The 24010-nt window shown below is 37.3% G+C and overlaps 3 protein-coding genes across 3 annotated transcripts; 2 read left to right on the forward strand and 1 right to left on the reverse strand.

Moving 5' to 3' along the window:
* Positions 1-801: 801 nt before the first annotated feature.
* Positions 802-3604, reverse strand: HELRODRAFT_167533 (hypothetical protein; the record flags this gene model as incomplete). Its single annotated transcript, XM_009013035.1, has 4 exons — positions 802-1772; positions 2101-2766; positions 2881-3477; positions 3586-3604. The coding sequence occupies 4 exons, from the start codon at positions 3602-3604 to the stop codon at positions 802-804; spliced, it is 2253 nt and encodes a 750-aa protein (XP_009011283.1).
* An 803-nt stretch (positions 3605-4407) lies between these two features.
* Positions 4408-5521, forward strand: HELRODRAFT_185298 (hypothetical protein). Its single transcript, XM_009013036.1, has one exon. It carries the CDS (start codon positions 4511-4513, stop codon positions 5474-5476), a length of 966 nt encoding a protein of 321 aa, XP_009011284.1. The 5' UTR covers positions 4408-4510; the 3' UTR covers positions 5477-5521.
* Positions 5522-6586: 1065 nt separating this feature from the next.
* On the forward strand, positions 6587-23667 carry HELRODRAFT_190273 (hypothetical protein; the record flags this gene model as incomplete). The annotated part of the gene is made up of 32 exons (XM_009013037.1): positions 6587-6601; positions 6783-6842; positions 7381-7531; positions 7870-7968; positions 8289-8449; positions 8842-9063; positions 9139-9239; positions 9562-9632; positions 9810-9910; positions 10103-10242; positions 10550-10742; positions 10959-11093; positions 11326-11454; positions 11566-12016; positions 12103-12337; positions 12500-12590; positions 13085-13240; positions 13450-13664; positions 13970-14534; positions 14706-14942; positions 15513-15580; positions 16478-16582; positions 16968-17029; positions 17498-17709; positions 18033-18220; positions 18498-18672; positions 18856-19032; positions 19486-19584; positions 20384-20517; positions 20657-20775; positions 20950-21573; positions 22107-23667. The coding sequence occupies 32 exons, from the start codon at positions 6587-6589 to the stop codon at positions 23264-23266; spliced, it is 6651 nt and encodes a 2216-aa protein (XP_009011285.1). The 3' UTR covers positions 23267-23667.
* Positions 23668-24010: the final 343 nt, after the last annotated feature.

The raw sequence follows: 24010 nt of genomic DNA on the forward strand, positions 1-24010 counted from the left end.
ATTACTGCCAGAGTAAGTTGAATTTTTTAACTATATCGCAAATGGTTTTTATTATTATCTAGTTAATCGACGGTCGTTTGGTCATTTTAATTTTTATGAATGATTTGTTGATTTGACGAGATAGATTTTGTTGGATGTGACCTGTTAGGCGTTGCACGTTCGAAGCGCGTGGCCTGCCAGAATGTTAGATGCTTTGAGAAGTTGTGCTCGATGATATGACTGACTATGGTGATGTATGAAGTTCAATGATTGGTTGGTGTTGGTTGGTCGGTTTGCTTGATTTTTTTTTTCATTAGTTGCCTAACTGCCAACCAGGAAGCCCCGTTATTGGAATCATGATAGGTTGTGTTTTGGGTCTGTCAGCCACTTTGTTGCTTCTTTCCATTTTCTATGCAGCACTTCGCAGGAAGTTTAAGTGAGTATTTATGCTAATTCACGAAAAAAAGTGAGCTTTCATGTTTTTAAATATTTTAACCGAGAATTTTTTGTTAGTAAGATTGTATTACTACATACCATACAAATAATTTTAATTTTTTGTACTCCAGGCATCAGGCGATAAAGAAGAGTCTTTCTCAATCTTCATAATTACCATCCTTTGGGTGATCCTTTTAGAAACTCCACTATCGATTAAAATTAACAACCGATTTGCATGTTACGCTAAATTAGTTGAATAAAACACCAAACTTTCAATCAAATAACATAAGGTCAATTTAACAACAATCCTTAACAGTTATAAAACATTTAATTTTAAAAAGTTCATGAGTTTCATTGGTTTTTATCATTTAACCAACTTCACTGATGTTAATCTTCCTCGTAGAGCTTCCCGAGGCCACCTGAAATTCCCTTGGTGCTCGGAGGGAAGTGCAGGATATCCCCGGTCAGATGTCTGGACACACTGGCTTCAGACATCCGATTTTCTATTGTTTCCGACTCATTTGATTGTAAACCGCTAAATTTGTTTATGTCCTGCACTGAGTTTCTCTTGTATTGCGCTGCCTGAATTTGTTGCAGCTGGTCCGAAACATGTCGGAAGCGTAAGGCGTTCTCTTGGAAGGATTGACATTGCATGTTTCGATTGTGGCTGGTGTAGTCAGATTTCACGACCTGAAACTCGTGCTCCCAAACTTGGAATACTTGTTCATGTTTTGGTAAAAGTTGTAGAATTGGCTGTCCCTTTTTTTTGCTTTCGTTCGAATCTCTCTCTCTCGCCCTTGAATACTTTGATGCATTCCGCGGAGAATATTTTAGTGGTATCTTGGTTCTTGGTATGTTACTGGGCAAATGCAAACTGTCGATTACTACTGCTCTGTTCAGCTTTTCTGTTTTCTCTGCTTCATGTGATGGTTCGAATGTATCTTTGGAAGTTAAGACGGAATTATCCTTAGTCAAAAATTTTTCAAATCGAAAAGTACTGTTTCGGTGTTCTCGAGTTTTTTGATCCGACAACTTTTGTTGATTATCTTTTAGTACATTTACTTTGGATAATTCTTTCGACGGAGCGTTAGACTTTCCAGTGGTTTGGGAAAGAAGATTTTGATTCTGTGGTTTAATAGTTTTATCCGTTGTAGCATATGAAGACGGATCAGAAACAAGACTGAGATTGTAAGTCATGAAGGATATCTTCACTACATTTTCTAGCAGTTGTTTTTTCTCTTGTTGTTTTCGTTGTCTTTGCTGACGACAACATATGCTAACGCTCGTGAAGTAAGCAAACGTGCCACTGAAGAACACAAGAACGACGGAGCCAAATATCGATGTTACAATGAAGCTGCCTGAATGTAAAGAGTTAAAGTTCTTAATCGATATAATACAAAAGTCGATTTTTTTGTTTCATTGAAAAACTGTAATAATGAAAAGAATGAGAATAAATTAAAATTTGGTCAAGTTCGTATTAATATTAAACGGTCGATGACGTACAGCTTACCAAAATTTGTGCATAATGGAGTTGAGTGGTGCAAGCCTTCAATACTTGGACCAACCATATCATGAAGGGCTTTGTTTGAAAACAAAAATGAAAGCAAATAAGAGAAGAAACAAATATTTTAAATTGAACTTATTATTCGTTTATATAAATTTTTATCCGATAAAAAGTGAACGCACGTTTTATTTTTCTCAAATTTATGACGCATGTCTCATCCAACTTAACCGGCTTGAACTCTCTAGTCACCATAATTGCCCGACAAACGTAAATCCCACTTTTGTCAGGTTTCCCACTTTCGGTTTCTTTTTCGCCGTTTACTCCTTCTTTTGGTACAATTACAAACCCTGTGGCTTTTTTAATATTTTCATTTTGATTAGTCACGCTTTCTTCGATGATCAGAGATGGTTTAAAGTAAACTATTGGCTTTGTGATATCATTGATTTCGACATCGTCGACGTTTTCGTCATCAGGTGTGGTGATGTACCCGATAGCGCAAGAAGCGGTGTAGAGCAAATGCTCACCTATGAGATCGTTGTAGTACATTTGTAGAAGTTTCATTTTTTTCTTTATTTCTTCTTTATTATGTTGAAGTGTTTTATTAAATTTAGCTCTAGTGTTTTTATCGTTGCTTGTTTTGTTACTATTAAATTTCTCATTGTTATTGGCATTCATCATTTCTTTATAATATTTATATTTTTCGTCGACGATGTCCTGCCCAGAGAAATTGTAACGACCCAGGTGACTTCTGTTTGGCTTGATGCTGAACAGTTTTTCGATGAACGATAGGACTCGATTTTTTACGGTTCTGTTCAATACAAGATCCGCCGTACAATTCGGTCGTTTCTCTAATATAATAATTTGGAAATTAATATAAAATTTGTCAATTTAAACTTTAAAATTTTTTTACTGTACAACAATTAAAATGTTTTGTATATTAATTAATTAAAATTCCATCCTACCGACAAAAGACACGACAAATCTTCCACACTGAGCCGATCTGTAGACTCCAGCAACAACATGAGTGGCATTATTAATCTTTAGATGGCATGATTGTCCGTTGGTGCTTTCGACAGTTAAATAATTGTTCTTCCCAGAGTTCACACTTTTTGCACCGAGCAGTTTACAATTCTGGTCCACTAAGGTTCGAACCCCGTTTAATGTCCAGGTGAAATCTATTGAAGCACTATCGTTGGCATATTTAAGTAGTTTTGTGTAATCGGCTTCATTTTTTATGTTAATTCCTTTCTGAGAAATAAATCCATTAGCATTTTTTGATTTGTCCAGGTCGATCTTGTAAATGATATTACTTGTTCTTGTAGGTTCTTTTCTAGCAGCATTATCGTTCTGATAAGGATCAAGGTAGAAAATTTTATTCCGTATGCGAGTTTGCTTCACCTCCTCATTATCTTCATCGTCCTCATCATCTTCATCATCCTTGTAGAGTACATAGCAAGGTAATGTAACATCGTAACCTTCGATCACAGACATGTACGTGGTGCTTGTTGGACCAGTTGGTTGACTGGAAGTTTCACAAGCTGTCACCAACAAGTAAATGCCTGATTTAATAATTAAGTTTGAATAAATCTTTATTTTGTTACTCTGCTAAATTTTTATAAATGTAATCGTTATTAACAATGGAGTACTTATTAAATAAATCTTCTAACTTGTTAGGACAAAGAACATAATGTTTGAATTAATAAAAAAAATACCGTTCAAAATATTGTTATAATATTCTCGCTGTCGTAACCGATTTACGATGCGACGGGTTCAAATCTTCGATTGAATAAAATATTCCAAACAGTTATTAAACTTTATTTACAGAAGAAATCAACTATTATTAGTTATTAAACTTTATTTACAGAAAAAATCAACTAATCGTTTATTTCCAGTAAATTCGCACTAACGCAACAATTAACTTTTAAATCTTTCAAAATCTATCGCTATGACAACGTCAACAAACAAATCAAATATCGCTTTAAATAGTTCACCGAATCGCTATTCACAAAATCACGAATTTCACTAATCACGAATATCACTAATCACGAATATCACTAATCACGAATATCACTAATCAAGAATCTTCTTGCGACGTGCGCTTATATACTCTTCGCAAGCGTCGTTTCTAGATTCTTCCAGATGGTCCGATTCTAGCATACTCTAGAATGCTCCAGTCACTAGAACATTCCAGAATACGCTAGAATCCAGTGCGTTCGGTATCACGGTTATAACAATATTCATCAACCTGTATTTGTGACGGTTACAAGTTTGTAATATCAAAAGTAGACGAGTCTATAAAATGTGAAATATTTTAATCATATACTTAAAAATATTTGAATCTACATATGTAAATATGTGGTTTTAATCTTTCATATATAAATATATATATTAAAATTTGCATTTCAATAATTATTTTTTGGCATAGACATTACATTATTTCTTCATTAATAAGTTGACTAACGTTTACTAAATGTGAATTTAAGTTTCTATGTTTTCTCGATTTTGTTTTCATATAAAAGGCTTCAGTTAGATAACTCTGAGTTTAAAACGATTTTTTCAAAGTAATTTTTTAGGTTTATCGATGTTTTAAAAATGAGCCACAATCATAAAAAGATCAAATACGCCAAAGGTGGGAAGAAGGCTTTCAAGGAATTCCGAAAACATCAACATGACGACAAGACATCCGAGGAACGTTTTGTTACGGACATGACGGCTGCTCTGGAAAACTTCAACGATTCACAAGCCTCTGCAGAATTGGACAAGAAAATTAAATTTCCATTTCGTCTGGCCATGTGGGATCTCGGTCACTGCGACCCCAAAAAATGCTCTGGTAGAAAATTAGTTAGGTTTGGATTGGTTCAAGAGCTGTCACTGCATCAACACTTCGGAGGTCTTGTCCTGTCGCCGATTGGTGTGAACTGCATATCACCATCAGATCGTTCTCTAATTGTCAATCACGGATTGTGTGTCGTTGACTGTTCGTGGGCGAAGATTGATCAAACGCCATTCGGCAAAATGAAGTGTCACCATCTACGACTTCTGCCATATTTAGTGGCAGCTAATCCAATAAATTATGGAAGGCCCTGGAAATTATCGTGTGCAGAGGCCTATGCAGCAGCTTTGTACATTGTTGGCATGAAAGAATTTGGAGAAGTTTTGTTGTCAAAGTTTAAATGGGGAGGAAGCTTTTATACCATGAATAAGGAATTGCTAGATAGGTATGCAGCCTGCGAGTCGTCTGCTGATGTTATAAAGGTGCAGAATGAGTACTTAGAAGTTAGGGATGTGTCAGATTCCAATACTGATCAGCCTGCTGATCGAGATCCATTCGATATCAATTCTGATGAAGAGTTCTACAATCCTAATAGACCACTCAATAGTCAAAATGATGACGGCGACGATGATGAGGACGACGACGATGATGAAAAATTAACTTGTGGTAAAGATAAATTAATACTTGATGATTATGATAAGGATGATGATGTGAGTAGCGACAACGATTCTGATGACGATGATTTAGAACCGAATTGTAAAAAAACTAGTAACACAAAAAAATAAAATGATTGTTTGTTAGTTTTTTAGGCCAATAAAAATAAACTTGTACTTATTTGCGTGTTTTATATTTTATTTTCCAGCGTTTTGTGTTAAGTAAATTTCGTGTCAGCTGTTGGTTTGCCCGCTAAAAGTTAACTTAAATGATAACGGTGTGATTTATACTCGTACAGAAATCCTTAATTAAATGATTATTTCGATTTTATACCCTGTTCAAACTTTAAAGCCAGGAAATGATGCATTGACTTGGCAAATGATCGCAAAACATAAACAGCAAAACGAATTTTTAGGCGTTCCACACTCGAAACACACACAGACACTGGTTCAGCATTGCAAAACCAAACAAATGCACGCACATACACATACGACACGTGCACACATTTATTGGTTTTATTCATGAATATATAGCGTACAGCAACCATACATAAGCATACATACAAATGTATGTATATGCATGCACACATATATGTGTGTGTGTGTGTATATACATGTTTTCGCGAAGTTCGCATGTAATAGAGGAGTAACATACAATGAAGAGCCATCTGCACAATGTTTATATACTTATGTGCATCTTTCATAAAATATACATTCAATGTATGTGATCACGACTGTTTAATATCCTATATCTATACGATGTGTGTGTATCTGCTTATGTGGTATGTTTTATACGTGTTGTATACTATACATTGGTATTACAATGCGCATTATATATCGTAATACACATGTATACGGGCTAAGCACGAAACAGACTTAAAACGTAACGCAACCAGTTTTACATGGAGAACTGAGAGCGGTCTGTGCCGAAAAATTATGGATCAAGCTTTATCAAAACCAGCTGATTTAGAACTCGGTAAATTTTTTTACTAATTTTCGTAATGATCGCGTTTTGATTTTAATATTTTCTCCATATTTGTTTGATCGATTCTGTTCAGTAAGACTGTGAGATTGATTTTTTTTTCTTCAGAACTTTATTTCCTCATTGCCAAGTATCTTAGTCGGGGTCCTTGCCAAAATGCCTTCAAAGTACGTTACCCAGTAATTTGTTTGAAATTTGGTTAAAAATCTTCGAGTTTTTTTACCCTAATATTACCAAATTTTCAGATTCTACTGTCGGAAATGGCCAAAAACAAAGTAAGTGTGACCGAGTTTTGCTCCAGTTTTGCTTATGAGTTATTTTTCTTGCAAAACTTTAATGTTTTTTTGGTTTTAAACATATTTAGCGTTGGATTTTTATAATATTGACCGATTTTTTGCGTCGTAGTAGGCTTGTTGAGATGTTTTAAAACTACCATTGCGATTGTCACTTTTCCAGCTTTTGCCAAAACGAGTTGATTGGAATGGTAATGAACACCTGAGAAATTATAGAGAATTGGTTAGTTATGAAATTTTTACGAAAAAAATTTTTTCTTTAAATTTTTTTTTTAATAGTAGATAATAGATGTAGTTCAAATCGTTTTTAGAATTTAATAATTATTTCAAATAAATTTATTTGAATTAAAAAAATGACTAAAGAAGGGATGGAGAAAGAGGAGGAATAAACTCCTTTTTTGACATTATAATAATTTATTAATGTATACGCAGCTGCTACTTTTCGACGCGTTGTGTACATTCAAATTCAGCCAATAGCGTTGGTTTTCGAGGTTCATGAATATTGATTAGGTCATTGTTTATTGTCGGGTATCATGTTTAAAAGTTAATTCTTTAAATTAAATAAACAGCTGTTCCAGCATTTTTTAGATCAATATCTAGTAAATTTTCCCAAAATTGTTAATTTACTTTGATGTTTTCAAACATTCATATTCAAATTTCCGACATTTAACGACATTTTTAGCTTGCATGATAAAATAAAACCCACTTTTCCACAAACATATTGTCCACTACTAAACTAAAAAAAACCTACCTACCTACAGGAAGCCATAAACAGGCACATAAGGCCGGATCACTTGCTTCAGATATGTCAGACTATTTTGCCGCTAGTCGGCCAACAGTTGAATTCAAATTTAAAAGGTCTCAAATCTTTGCTTGGGGCCGGACAGTTTTCAATATTAAATTCTGAGCAAAGTAACTTAAAACAGGACTTTTTTCTTTGTTTTAATTTTTAATAAAACTTATACACATAACTGATAAAGTGATGACTATATATGTAGGTATATTATTTAGGTCAATAAGCAGACAAACATTTTAATATTAGGTGAATTTAAATATAATATTAGTTTAAATACATAATTCATGCCTAATATTAAAGCAGAAACTTAATTTTTCCTTTAAAAACCATATGTGCTAATAAAAAATGGTATTGTCTAAAAAATTATAAATAAACTATGTTTGATAGGTATTCACATATCATTATCTAAAACAAACCAGAAAATCAAATATATATAAAATAAATAAATTCCAAGAGTCCAAACACACAACATGGAAAAATGTTGCCTACTCCACGATGAGGAATGGTTGTCCACTAAAGCCCCCTCACAATCTTCTGCAAGGCCCACCTCTTCGTAAGTTTATAACTCGTGGTTGATGTCTCATTAGTAAATTCATTGCATGTTTAGTTGTCGTAATTTTGGGGTATCGGTTTAGTTGATGCTTTTTATGACATTAATAATATAAAATGTCTGTACTATACAATGATAATATAAAATATCTGTATTAATACATGTGTGTTTTATATATACATGTGTATATGGATATACTTACGAATTTAAATGTACACAATTTTTATACAAATACCAAATAATTATAAATAAGCCCAAATACTTTTAAAAATAATGCTTCTCTATTGAGTAAAAATTTTTCTTAATTGTAATCCACCTGACAGCTGTGTTATTATCAAGTCGAGAAACTATGGGATGCATTCGGATGGATCTGCTGATGTCTTCACATATGTACAACCAGATGACACTACAATTCAGACTGCTAGGACATTTGTCGTCTGTTTACTGTGTACTTTTCGACAGGACTGGACATTATATATTCACCGTTAGGATTTTAATGATGTTGCGATGTGATGAAGGTGACGTGATGATGATGATAATAATAATAATAATGATGATTATGATGATGATAATAATAATGAGGATTATATAGTTATTGTTGGGATATTTGATGATGATTTATCAAGAAGAGAGTAAATACTTTTATGTTATAATAGTGATTTAGCTACATGTAATGAGGATGATTGTAATGTGATGAAAATGGCGATGGAAAAATGATATTATAGCTAATAGTAAATACCAATACATTAAGGAATATAATAGATTTAGTATGGCCGCTGGTGGTATTATATTTTTATTTTAAAACGTTTTAAAAATAGATAACAATAATCAGTAGAAATAAAATTACACTGAAGACGTACATACCATACTGACCAGGGTTCAGACGACCACCTCGTAAAAGTATGGAGCGCCATTAGTGGCCGACTACTGTGCACGTTCAGGGGCCATGCGGCTGAAATTAACGACATGGTGGTCAGCTACGACAACCAGCTGCTAGCCGTTGGCAGCTGCGACAAGCTGATCAGGATATGGAGCTTGAAGAATTCTGCTCCTGTCGCTATTCTGCATGGACACACGCATGTTGTCACTGCATTGAAGGTTTCTTATAATTATTAAATTTGTTATTATTACTTTAATAATATTAATTATTATTATTTACTTTTATGTTATTAGTTCTCGCCCTACATGAAAGGCTCCAACCAGTACCTAGCTTCAACGGGCGGCGATGGGTGTTTATGCATCTGGGAGTACTGCACCACCAATAACGTCTTCAAGTAGGCCAATAAACTGTAATTTTTGTTAATCGTAAGCTAACTTTGTGAATAAATTAACATGATCAGCCAGCTCTAATAAGTTATGTTAATTAAGTGTTCGGAGTGAATATAACATTTAATACTGCCACTATTGAATATTTTTTTGATTCATCAGCGTTCACGATCACATGTAGATCAACACTTTTTGCATATGATAATCAAGGCTCTCTTTGAAATCAAAGCCAGTCAATGCAGCGCAAAATCAGGCGCCCTTCACCTACTTAGACTACCTATTTAAACCGAATAAATAAAATTTTGATTGGTTTAATTATCACTCTATCAGCTTGAAACCGATTAAGTTTGTGGAAAGGTCAAGAGCCGGTGCGCAAATGTTATGTTTGTCGTTCAGCCCTGGTTAGCAACTGGGATGATGATGATGATGGGAAGGAGGGCGATGTTGATGTTGAAACTGATTCTTATGAAATTAATGATCACGTTACAAGATGAGTATGATGACATTGCAATGATTGATGGTAATATGATGTAAAATCTAAAAAAATCTCCCAACTTTTCCGATTCCTAATTTTTCAGGTGGGGTATTCCTGGCCACAGGAAGCTCTGATCACGTGGTCAGAGTGTACAGCATAAGTGGAAGAGTGCCTGAAAAGATCTGTGAATTAGAATCGCATAATGTTCGTCATTTATTTGTTGTTATTCTTAGATAAAAACATGTACGCTTATAGAAAATGCTAACATGTAGACAGGCACTCAAAAAAAATTCTTGTACAAACATATGCACACAAACTCGTACACACACGCACGCACGTACACACAAACATGTACACACAAACATGTACACACAAACACACACCATGATAACACAGGACCGCATTGACAGTGTACAGTACTCAAACACGGATACGCGGTTCGTGACTGGGAGTAAGGATGGATTCGCTAGGATTTGGAGGTACGAACGACAGGAATGGAAAGCCATTGTTCTCAATATGGCGGCTACTGTTACGAGGTGATGATTTCGATTAGTAGGAATTGGGAGTCGGTGATTAAGGATTTAGTGATTTGTGATTGAAAATGTGAGACTCGTATTTAATAATAAGAGATTCGTGATCAAACTGAATACGTAAGGATTGCCAATGTTTACCAAAGTATTATGGTTTTAATCATGAATGTTATAATATGGACCAGCAGTGTTATCGGCACGTTGCTGATCACATAGAGCCCCAGTACATCCTGCTACAACATTGTTAATATTAATTTTTGTTATCGTTACTTAAGTTGCCAGTCTTTATTATTTCCAACGCTGAACAACGCAGCTACGACAACAGCAATAGCAACAAGGGCGGGAACGACTCATTTGACTCGAACGCTTCATCGTCAGGGTCGTCCCACAAATGCGTTTCTATGGTGACGTGGAGTCTAGACGACGCTTTCGTTGTCACTTCCGTCAGCGACTACTCCATCAAAGTGTGGAATTCATTCACCGGTCATCTGGTGCATACGCTGAAGGTCGGTGTTTTTCGAGGTCGTTGCCGTTGTTGCTTTGCGACCATGTTTGTTCATTTGTGTTGTTTTTTTTTATTTAAATTAGGCCTAACTTATCATGGTTGATATTTTTCGTCACCTGCAACGTCATCTTTGTCATCTTCGCAATTTCATCATCGTCCTCATTTCGTCCCCATCATTTTTGTAGTCCATCCCCTTTGTCATCATCTTCCTCGCCAGGGCCACATAAAGGAAGTATTCGTGTTGGAACCGAATCCAGTGGACAGGCGAGTGATGCTGAGTGCCGGACACGATGGCTACATTCATTTCTGGGACCTCATCACTGGCACCAAGTTGAGGACGTTCGTGAATACCGTGAGTTGTGTCCTTTGTGTGTCTGTGTATGTGTGCGTGTGTGTCTGTATGAGTGTCTGTATGCGTGTCTTCTTGTGTCTGTGTGTCCGAATAGTCTTTTTTTATGCCTACAAATATTGATCATAGCGCTATCATTTCTCATCATCTTTTTTGAATATTTCAAACTCTTTGATGTTTTATCAGATTTGTCAACGTACTAACAAATTTATAAATTATGAAAAATTCTTTTCAGATTGAAGGGCAGGACTACGGGTCGGTGTACGATTGTAAGTGGTCGCCAGACGGCCAGAACATTGTGGCCACAGACTCGCACGGCTATCTGTCATATTACGGATATGGGTCTGGAGATAAATACAAAGTGGTCAGTACCGTTAGGGTATTCACGGCCAAATACAATTGATACAATGTAGTAGTAGGTATCTTCCTAGCCATCTAATAATATATAATACGAAATTTTCGATACTCACTTCAGCTGCCAGAAGAGATGTACTTCCACACAGATTATCGCCCACTGATGCGTGACGCAAACAATTACGTCATCGACGAGCAGACCCAGATGGCCCCCCACCTTCTCCCTCCTCCCTTCCTGGTCGACATTGACGGGAATCCCCACCCGGCCAAGTACCAGAGACTGGTTCCGGGGAGAGAGACGTGCAACGACATGCAGCTCATTCCACTTGTCGTCGTCGCTCCGAACGGCAATCGTGAGGTCATCGATGATATCAATGGAGATTTGAGGGGCGAACCTGTGGCCGATGGTCTTGCGTTGTTAGGTGGAGGAGGAGGAGGAGTTGAAAATCAAGCAGCCAATGAGAATGCAGCCGAACGACCAATTATTGATGAGATGATTGCACGAATGCAGAATCAACAAGATAACCAACGAATAGCAGAAGGGGAAGGATCTTCCGGCTCTGGCAGCAGAGGTTTTCTTTCATTCCATTTATTTTCATTCAATTGCAGTTTGACAACGATGATGATGGTAATATGAATCTGATAATCTTACTCACAGGTGAATCTGGCAGGCAGCCTTCATCATCCTCATCATCGAATCAAACTGCAGCCAGGAGCTCGTTTGCAGCCAATCAGGTTGAAGATGAAAATTCAAACCCCTCTCGCCTCCAATCAAGACAGCCTCCTCCTGCTGCTCAGGACGACGAACCAGCCAACCAGAACTATCAACCAGTCAATATGTGCATCTGGTCGCAGAGAGATCTTGTGAAGCAAATTGACAGCGCCACTCTCAAGTTGGCGATCAATTATTTTTTTAGATTCAATTATTTGACAATATAATTTTGTTCTAATATTATATAAATTATTATGAATAATAATATTATATTATAAATTTTGTTTGTAGGCCGTCAAACATAAAATTATTAGAAGTTTCTAAATGTTGGAAATAATTTCAGAACTTTTTTTGAGAGCAAGCAAGTTCAAGCCGATGAAGAGAAATTAAAGTACGTTGGCGAGAAGAAGAAGAAGTCACTGCAGGCCATCATCGTTCGTTCAACTTTTAGATTTTTTCTTCAAAATTTTCATAAAATTTTTCATAAAATTGTTAATTTAATCATTCTAATTATTAACATTACTACTGCTGCTGTTGTTTGTCTTAATTTTATCTCACTGTTGTAATCATTTGAAAAAGGATCGAAGACCATTTTATGTTTTATCATCTTCTTCATCTTCCTCCAAATCATCTTCATCATCTTCTTCGACATCATCTTCTTCGTCGTCTTCTTCATCATCATCATCTTCTTCATCTACATCGTCGACCCTGCCATCATCACCTCCATCAACCATCATCATTATAGATGTTATATCAATCATCTAAGCTCTACATCGTTATCATCTGCGACTTCTCATCATCCTTGTCGTCATCACCACTGTCTAGATCATCCACACACACACACACACACACACACACACACACACACACACACACACACACACACACAAACACACACACAAACATAGACAAAAACATATACACACAGCAACATTACGAAGATTCGAACGACTCGACGAGTTTCGCCAAGACAAGGACCATGAAACAGAAAAGAGCCAAGATGCTCTCTATGGGTCGAAACGAAGAAAAGGGCCGAAACAGGCTTGAAAAAAGGGCCCTGTATGATACTGACGAAACAGACAGGGTCGGTGTAACAAAATTTTTTGTAATTATTTTTGGCAAAAAAACTATCGTAAAAAAAAAAGTTTTTTTCCTTAAATCTTCACATCACTATTGTCTTCAGTAACCATTCACAAAGTTTCATTAGATGATTTTTAATAAAAAAAAAACGTATTTATTTAATATTCATTTATAGTTTTAAAATTTTTTTACCCGTTTAATCATCGTGATTAGGAAGAATCGGTTTTTGACGATGAGGAAGATGAAATGCCGTTAGACGTGGTCGATGACGACGACGACGATGACGTCAGAGCTGGACCTAGCTACAGCGGCCCAGTTCGTAGCGGCAGAAGTGGTGGTACTAGTGGCACTGGAGGTAGTAGTGGTCGACAGTGGACTTACAAGGAGTTGCCTTCTTTTAGTTCATCGAAGGCGCAGGATTCTGAAAGGTTGTTGTGGTTGTTGTTATTTGCAAGTTTATTATTATTCTTTGGCTGCTGTTATCAGTGCCATTACAGATTTCATTTTCTTTGTCACTTTTATCGTCATTATCATTTTTCATTGTCACGTGCATCTTCATAATCATCTCATATATCATTCCATCATATCATTCCATCATATCATTCCATCATATCATTCCATCACCATGGATAATGTGATTCGACATTGTCAACCTCAATAATTACAAATGTTTGTTGATGGCATGAGTTTTACATTATCCTCGTTTTCATCGTCATCATCATCATCTCACCAGCGAATCAACCGAGTATTCTGATTGGTCGCCTGATGGTCGGACCTTCCAGCCACCCACCACGAGCAGCCAATCAGGAAAGACCACCCGAGTGTCAAATAGAAACGCCGCTGCTAAGAATAAATGGAAAAAGTTTTTTGGAAATTCCGATGAGGAAAACCACAATAACGAAAACAAAACTAAATCTGGCAAATCAGGTAAAGGAAAAGCGAAACGAAAAAATATTTCAATTTCAGACGACGACGACGACGATGAGGATACGGAAGTTGAATCGGAAAAACCCAAAGTAAACGGGGAAATCCAGAATGACGTGACAGTTACTAAAAATAAAACAGCTTCCAAAAACAAATCAACGAAGAGAGCAAGGAAAAAATTTTTATCATTTGATAGTGATGATGGCACGGCTGCAGTAGCTGCTGATGATAATGATGTAGGAAATGATGGTGGTGATGATACTGACGAAGACGATGATAATGATGAGGCTGATAGAGATGTTGATATTAATGTAAACAATGGCGTGAGAAGTTCTGAGAGGCGGAGAGCCAGATTGGCCAGTTCTACTGAACAGGTTGTTCGAAGTCTTCAAAGTTTTGATTGAAATTTCAAATTATATTTTATATTTTTAGTTAGATATTATTAGTTTTTCTAATAGAATGTATCAGGTTTAGTAATTAAAGAAACATCCAACTTCCACTTCCACATGCCAATGAAATGAATCCACTTTGACCAATCACATCAGCCCGTGCTCAACCACCTGACCAATGAGATTATAGAACTGCCACCTGAATTCCGACCACCTGATTGGCTGACTAGCAGTGTGCCCCACAAGTCGCCCTACTTTCCACAAATGGGAGACGAGGTCATCTACTTTCTTCAAGGTCACCAGCAGTACGTCGAGGCTGTTAGATCGACCGGGGTGTATCAGATTGATTCGGTCAAGAATGCTTACCCTTGGGTTAAGTTGCCCTATTTAAGGGTTAGCGTCGTATCTTTTGTCGTTGATTTCTTTCCGATTAATCTGTTAATTATTTTTGCAATTTTCTAATAATGCGTCGTTTCATCTATCCCATCGTCCTCATTGAGTTGGCGGTCATTCGATGAACCACTCACTCCATACACGCTCTTACTCGGGATCATTCTATTGCTTAATAAACGTCTCTTTGATTGAATTGAAGTGAAATGAATAAAAATGAATTAAATTGAAGTGAAGTGAATTGAAATGAATTAAATTGAAAATGGGCTCCACACAACGTGGAATACGCCTACATACACTTTTGGATGTGCATTTCATTTCATACGCAGGAGACTGTAATAATAGTTTTTGAGTTACGCACGCAAAACGTGCAAGCGTGCATTAATAACGTTAGACACGTCACACCCTGTATCATATCTGAGCTAACTTACTGACCAACCAATCATGCAACCAGTTGACAACCAACCAATCATGCAACCAGTTGACAACCAACCAGCCAACCAATCATACAACTAGTTAACAACCAGCCAACCAATCACGCACCTGAAAATTCAACCACCCACACAACCACAGGAGCAGGAGTTGATGAAAGTGATCGGCATAAAATATGAAATTAAACCTCCAAGACTCGTCTGCCTGAAGTTGGCGTTCATCGATCCGGAGACGAGCCGATTGACTGGAGGCTCGTTCACAATCAAGTTAGTTGATTGGTTGGCTGGTTGTTCGGTTGGTTGGTTGGTGATTGGTTGGTTGGTTTGTTGGCTTTTTGGTGATTATTTGGTTTGTTGATTGGCTGATTTATTAATATTTGAAATGGTTGGATGTTTGGTAAATTGATTGATTGATTATTATTTATGATATTGATTGATTGATTGATCGATTGGTATGAAAATTTACAAAAACTCAGTCACCATCATCATCGTTGTCATTATCTGCATTTTTATTTCATTTATTGGATTTACATTCATTGAACGATCGTTGTTAAAGAAAAATTCACAAATAATAATCAATTATCAACCGATTGGCCGATCAACCAATCATTTGAAGAATCAACCAATCAACCAGTTGGCCAACCAACTAATCAATTGGCCAACCTATATCAACCAACCAATCAACCAATTGGCCAACCAATCAACCAACCAATCAGGTATCACGACATGGTTGGTGTGATTGACTTTGTCATCCTCAGACACGTCTACAATGTCGCCATGAGTCGTAATTGGACCGCTGGTATGATTGTAGTAGTCGTAGCAGTACTTACTACTACTACTACCACTAGTAGTAGTAGTAGTTGTTGTTGTTGTGTTGTAGTAATAATAGTAGTAGTAGTAGCTGCTGTTGTAATGTAGTAATAGAAATATGCGAGCTGAAATGAAAGGCACATAAACACACAATTTATAAAAATGCAAACATAAACATATACAATACTACAAACTTACACATACAAACACACACACATACAAACATACACACATGCAAACACACATACAAACATACATACATACGTACAAACATACAACCACAATCTAAGGCAATAGGTTTAGATGTTTGATAGATGAGTCGTGGTGGCACGGGACGATTCAGCAGCATGAACCACTACATGAACATTACCCCGATTCTATGTTCCAATGCTACGTCGTCCAGTCAGTACTTCATTCATTCATTCATTCATTCATTCATTCATTCATTCATTTGCTGTTGGCCTTTTTACAATTTTAAGTCTAACTTTCTGTTAGACTTTGAGAAAGAAAGTAAATTTGAGACTTAATTAATTAATTAATTAATTAATATTAATTAATTAACAAATCAAATTAATCAAAACAGAAATGAAATTTCTGTTTCATTTTAGTCTATTTTTTACAACCTGTGCCTCTTTCTGTTATTTTTCCTGATGTTGTCTCATCGTCATCATCACGCCACATCATCATCATCATCACGCCACATCATCATCATCATCACGCCACATCATCATCATCATCACGCCACATCACCATCATCATCACGCCCCATCATCACAACCGAATGTAGATGGGACAATGGTGAGAAGGAGAGATTGAGTCCCTGGGATCTTGAGCCTGTTGATAATGAGAGTGAGAACTGTTTTGTTTGTCTGTCTATTTGTCTGTCTGTTTGTCTGTCTGTCTGTTTGTCTGTCTGTCTGTCCGTGTAAGTGCCTGAGTGTTTTCTGTTCAACTGTTTGTGTTTATTTGTTCGTGTGTATGTCTTTTCCACTGTTTGCCTTTTTTTTGTCTGCCTGGCTATATCTGTGTATCTTCTTTAATTAACTCTTTGTGTTATTTTGTTTAACTGTTTGTGTTTTTTCTTTTGTTTGTGTCTAACTATCTATGTCTGTATGTATGTATGTCTGCTTGTGTGTTTGATCGAGAAAGAGTTGTATTTGTTGTTGGTGCATGGCGACAGCAGCATCAACCAACCAACCACAACATCAAAACTACGAATCACAATCATAAGACAACATCAAAACGCCACTACCACCACCACAAGAGCTTCAAAACAACAACACGCCACTACCACCATCACCACTAAAACAACCGCAGGACTACCGCAGTCGCCCTCTGGAAACGTTCCAGTAACGTTCGCCGAACTTTCCCTAATGAGGTACAACTACAAACCGCAAGACTGGCCGTCTCAGGGATGTGACGTGGAGTGCGAGCGGATCATTCGTGGCCTGGAACGAATTATGGAGCTTTCAATAGCCGAGCCATTCCTCGTTCCGGTCGATCTCAATGCTTTTCCGTCATATGCAGTGGTGGGTTTTTGAGGGTGGTGATGGTGTAATGATGAGGAAGATGAGGATGGCATTAACCGCTCAATAATTCATTTAATAGTAGTTGAAAAGTAATTAAGTAGTAGAAAAGTAAAGTAATTACAATGAGACTTATGATTCGAATCACATCTTAAAGAACTGTCAAGAATTTCGCACATCCAGTTTCTACTAAACCTAATCTCTAATTTTTTAGGCTCTGGAACACTTGGACACGCACGCATAACAGTCACACACATACACACACACAACAGTCACACGCACACACACAACAGTCACACGCACACACGCACACACACTCACTCCAGGTTATTGAGTACCCGATAGACCTCTCCCTAATAAAGGAGCGTCTGATGAACAGATTCTACAGACGACTTGCATCCGTCCAGTATGACGCGCGTCACATCGAGATGAATGCCAGGTCATTCAACGAACCCAACAGTCAGATCGTCAAGAGTGCAAAGGTCATCACGGAGTTGTGCCTCGCCATGATCAGGTGCATTGTTGTACATTTTTTAAAGAGGAGGAGGAGGTTGACCCGTTCAGTTAATTTCTCGAAAAAGCTTGCAATTGAACGTTTTGCTTGAATGTGTAATTTGGACTTCTTTTTTGGTTTCGATGCGGCGATAGGTTGAGACATTTTTTCTATAGTTTGATTTTGTTTAAATATTCAAGACTGGTTTCTATAATCTTTCGTTTGTAAACCATGAAACAACTTGAAAACATCTTTCATTAAATAAGTTCCTCGCCTGCATTTCTCTACTTCATGACAGTGATCCCATGTGCTACGACCCCATGCCCCTATACAATCAGCTGACCCAAAGGTCAAGGGTCAAATTGGGTGGTGGGTTTAGTGCAAGTAGTAATCATTATCAGGATCACATGTCCATCGCTGGTGCTGATGATGATGACGAGGATGCTACTAAGGCTATAGAAGCCAGACGGAAGGTGAGTTGGGGTTGGTTGGTTGGTTGATTGGTTGGTTGATTAAGGTTGATTAGGAAGAGGGTGATGGTGACAGTTTAGAAAGATGATTATAGTACAATTCGTAATAAAATTAAAATCTCTTAGTTATTTCACAGACAAGCATCGACAACACGTCTTTCATTTTTTCAAAAATAATTTCCAAAGGCTCGAAACAACAAGATATCTGAGCGCCTGCGCAAAAACAGTCGCAACAGCAGCAGCTGCAACGACAACAACGGCAAGAAATGCTGGATCGTTGAATGTGAGAAGCTGTTGGATGTCATCTGTAAGTCACCTGACTCTGCTCCATTTCATCATCCTGTCGACATAAACGAATTTCCGGTTTGTTTGCTTGTTTGTTTGTTTGCTTGTATGTTTGTTTGTTTGTTTGTTTGTTTGCTTGTTTGTTTGATTGTTTGTTTGTTTTTTCCTTGCAATTGGCTTGATGACGTAGATTGGTGTTTGGTTGCTGTTGTTTACAAGGGCCAAGAAACTGGATTATAAACGAGGATTGACTGACTAACTGACTGATCGATCGATCGATCGATCGATTGATTGATTGATTGATTGATTGATTGATTGATTGATTGATTGTCGTCATCATCCTTATCATCGTCATCTTCACTGATCGTTATTGCTCTAATCATCATCCTAACTATCATCATCATCCTAATTATCATCATCATCCTAACTATCATCATCATCCTAACTATCATCATCATCATCCTAACTATCATCATCATCATCCTAACTATCATCATCATCACCATCGTGACCCATCATCATCGTCATCAGGATTACCTCCATGTCGTGACCCAACCTATTGACCTCACGGTCATTCGGCAAAATCTTCAAACGAGTTTCTACGACGACCACAACGCATTCGTCAGAGACGTCAGACTCATGTTCACCAACTCCAGACTCTATAATACTAACAAGAGATCTAGGGTTGGTTGATTGGTTGATTGATTGATTGATTGGTCGGTTGATTTAGTGGTTGATTGATTTGGTAGTTGATTTAGTGGTTGATTGGTTGGTTGGTTGGTTGATTGATTGATTGATTGGTTGATTGATTAGTTGATTGGTTGATTGATTAGTTGATTGATTGATTGGTTGATTGATTTGGTTAGTTGGTTGGTTGATTGGTCGGTTGATTTATTGGATGGTTGATTGACCAAATGATTAGACGAATAAACGAAGGACTGAACAAGCGAATGACTAACTGATTGATTGATTGATTGATTGATTGATTGATTGATTGATTGATTGATTGATTGATTGATTGATTGATAATTGATTGAATGGCCGATAGATAGATAGATTGATTGATCGATACATTCGTTAGTTGTATGACGACGGATTGGCTAGTTGTTTCAACAAATTATACACGTGTGCGAACTTGTGAACTCTCCATATTTATGTAACACGTAATTGGTTTAAAAATCCAAAAATCCACATTTAACTTTACGTGGCACCACGTGATATTATCATCATTACCATCACCATCGTCACCACTATCATCACCATTATCATCGTTATCATCATTATTATCAATACTGACCTCCTCTTATATTGTTATATTACAAATAGAATCATCTCATATTATCATCACTTGTCATCACGTGACATTATATGACATCACGTGACTTTATGTGGCATCACGTGTGACGTCATTCGACCTTGACCTTGACAGATCTACGTGATGACCATGAGACTGTCCTCGATGTTCGAGGAACAGCTGAAGATGACCCTGAAGAGGATGAGAGAGAAGATGAAAAAGGAGGGAGGGGGATCCAAGATGGCCGCTCATCTCAAATCGTTCAGCATGTACGTTTGTTGTTGTTGTTGGTGGTGGTTGTGGTGTGGTTAGGTTGTTGTTGATTGTCTTTAGTTGATGTTGTTGGTTCTTATCTGTAGTGATTATTTGTTTGTACAGTCTCCTTCCTACTGTTAAAAAAACAAACAGATCGAAACGGAACATGGTTTCTACGTCGACAACAACGACATCAACATCACGTGATCAACAGCTCAACAACAACATTCCTCTTAGTGATACTTACAATAACAACAACAAAAACACTAGCGGTGATAACATTAATGTTATATTAATGTTATATTATTAGATAATGAGTTTGTGTGTGCGTGCGTGCGTGTGTGTGGTGTGCGTGTGTGTGGTGTGTTTGTGTGTATTGCCGCTTAAGTTGCTCGATTAATTTGTCGTAGAAGTCGAAACAAAAATATTTTGTAATCCACACACAGGTAAAAGGCGGCGCATCGATTCAGATGACGACTCACACTCCAGATTAAACGGATGTGACGTCATTGTCCGGCCGTCAAAGAGAACCAATAGCGTTCAAGATCAGCCCGGGAAAGCCCCGAAGGATAAAAATAAGAAGAAAGAAAAAAGCAGTAATAATAAGAACATCGATGAAGATGATCATCGCTATGATGATTATGACGACGATGATGACGACGATGACGAATTTGCGGATAATGATAAACTTGATGATGACGACGACGATGATGACGACGACGACGATGAGGATTATGATTACAAGTACAAAAAGAAAACGCAACCTCGCAAAGGTAAAAAGCGAAAGCGAGGAGATGATTACGACGAGGATAATGATGATGAGGATAATGATGACGACGACGAGAATGATGATGATGATGATGACGGCGATGATGATGATGATGATGGCGATGATGAGGATTTTAGTCTTTCTCGCTATCGCAAATCCCGCCGGAAAAAGCATAAGAAGACGAAGAAGCACAGAAAGTATAAGAAGAGAAAGAAAGATGACGACGGTGATGGTGATGATGTTGATGTTGGTTGCTATGGCAAGATGAAAGCGAGGAAAGTAAAAGCCGGCAAAATAAAAAGTTGGTGATTGTAGTGGCTTACTGTTTATATATAAAAATGCCCAACTCGTAAAGTAATTTGCACTATTTTATATAGTTGCCATCTTCATTTCATCAGTTTTTATAAAATTTGCTTCATCCACTCACACTCATCTACTTAGAGATAGATCGTAAGAAGTCTGATTATTCGCTCACTCATTAAGCATTCGTTCTTAGTTCATTACTCACGCACACACAAACAAGCACACAGACACACACACGCACACAGACACACGCACACAGACACACACGCGCAAACAGCGTACATGTCTACTTCAATCGAACCATCACGCCACACACTTTAGGCGTATTATATAAGATGAGAGGGGTTCTCTTTGAATTCAAACTGGGTTGCCGCAACACAGCAGCAACTTCTACGACGTCTCGCCGCGTCAACCAACAAATTTGACCTTTCACTGCGTTCAATCGATCGTTCAATTATTTATATTTCGCTAAACTGAGCTTCATTGTCAATCACTTCATTCATTCATTTATTCATTCATTCATTCATTCAGAAAAGCAACAGCAACGACAACAGCCATCAAACAACATCAGCATAGCAGCAACAACATCTCAGCAACATCGTCAGCAACAGCAGCAGCAGCACGAAAGATACAGCACGAGAGTATCAACTGGAAGCATACTACGGCGAAGATACGACAGGGAATTAGATGATGACGTCACATCAGACGCTACCACAGCCACTACTACTACCGTCAGTGTCGCTGCGGCTGCTGCTAGTAGTGGTAGAAGTAGTAACAATAGTAACTTCAAGAAAAGTGGTAGTAGTGACAGGACGAAACATTCCAGCACAACGCATAAACAACAACAGCAGCAATCAACTTCCGCCAAACCTTATCTACGCAACAACAACAACATTAATAATAATTTATATAATAATAGAAATAATAATAATTATAATAGTACCAGTTATCATAATAATAATAATAACAATAATTACGACGACGATACCAACCACTCGACGGCCTCCACGACGACACACAGCCACATGAACGCAACAGTAGCAGCCACCACAGGCAAATACAAACGATTAAATATTATCTTGAAACGAAACGGGACAAGTGATTACAACGCGGGAACATTGAGCTCAAAACAACATCTTACAACAACACACTCTCAGCAACAACAATCATCATCGTCGTCAGCATCATCATCTCACGCCCATTCACCTTCATCAACTGATAACGACGATGACGATGATGTTGATTACGTCACTCGAGTTAAAAACGTCCCCAAGAGCGACAGGTACAACGACGACGACGATGAAGAGGATGAAGATGAAGGTGACGAGGATGAAGAAGATGATGAGGAAGATGATGGCGACGGCGGATCTTCAGGAACGGAAACCTACTCGAACAGATCAGGACCTTCGATGAAAAGATCCGGACAAACATTCCGAGCAGTCAGGAAGACGAGACGTGTCGCCAAAAAATCATTCCCAAAAGTCCTGGCTAAAAATAATAGCAACTCGAAATGGAAAAAGACGGACAGCGAATCAGCGGCTGGCACGTACAGAACACGAAACCAGGGTAGACGAACAGTTGTCTACGCCGAAGAGGAAGATGAGGAAGAGGATGCTGCAGAGAAGAGCATCCTTGTGGCCGTCAGTAGTCGGGGCAGACCTCACAAGCCTAATGTGCGACTGATCGACTGATAATTTTATTTCATCCAATCATCTTTGATTGGTTGACTGATCTTGAATGGATGGCTGATCTAATCAGTGATTGGTCGACTGATCTAATTATTTGCTGTATGAATTTTTCTCTCATATTAAGTTTATATTGCTCGCTCATTTAACTGGCGGGTATTTATTAAATCAAACGACGACTCAGTGTTTTGTCTTCACTGCCTTGGTTTACAGTTACTTTTGAGTTGATTGATTGATCGATCGATTGAATGATCAATTGATTGGAAAATTATATTATTATATTATTAATTATAATTATATTTAAGTTATTTTACTGAACAAAAATATTATACCGGCCGGATTGGTTCCACGCGGAAATCACAGATAATCACCATTTTAATAAAAACTTCTTTCAGTTAGTTTTTAAATTTTTAAAAACACGTTTCCTTCCGGTTACGTCAAATATAAATAAAAACATTACAACAGACATGCATAAACAATATACGGATATATATACATTGTCGGGTTTCTGTGTGTGTGTGTATATATATATATATATATATATATATATATATATATATATATATATATATATATGCAAGCACACACACAGTACCACTAACAGATACATACAAACAAGCAAATACATAGTATATACTATACTAATCATACAAATACTAATCACACTTCACGGCGTAATTAAACAACGGTCTGTTTAAATTTAATTTCTCGATAGGAAGAACATAATAGCGAGTCACGACAATCTTGAGG

The sequence above is a fragment of the Helobdella robusta genome (genome assembly GCF_000326865.2).
Source record: "Helobdella robusta unplaced genomic scaffold HELROscaffold_11, whole genome shotgun sequence".
NCBI classification, from domain to species: domain Eukaryota; kingdom Metazoa; phylum Annelida; class Clitellata; order Rhynchobdellida; family Glossiphoniidae; genus Helobdella; species Helobdella robusta.

What these genes read in the sequence shown, in the direction of transcription:
- HELRODRAFT_185298 (XM_009013036.1), top strand. Translation starts at nt 4,511, where the DNA reads ATGAGCCACAATCATAAAAAGATCAAATACGCCAAAGGTGGGAAGAAG.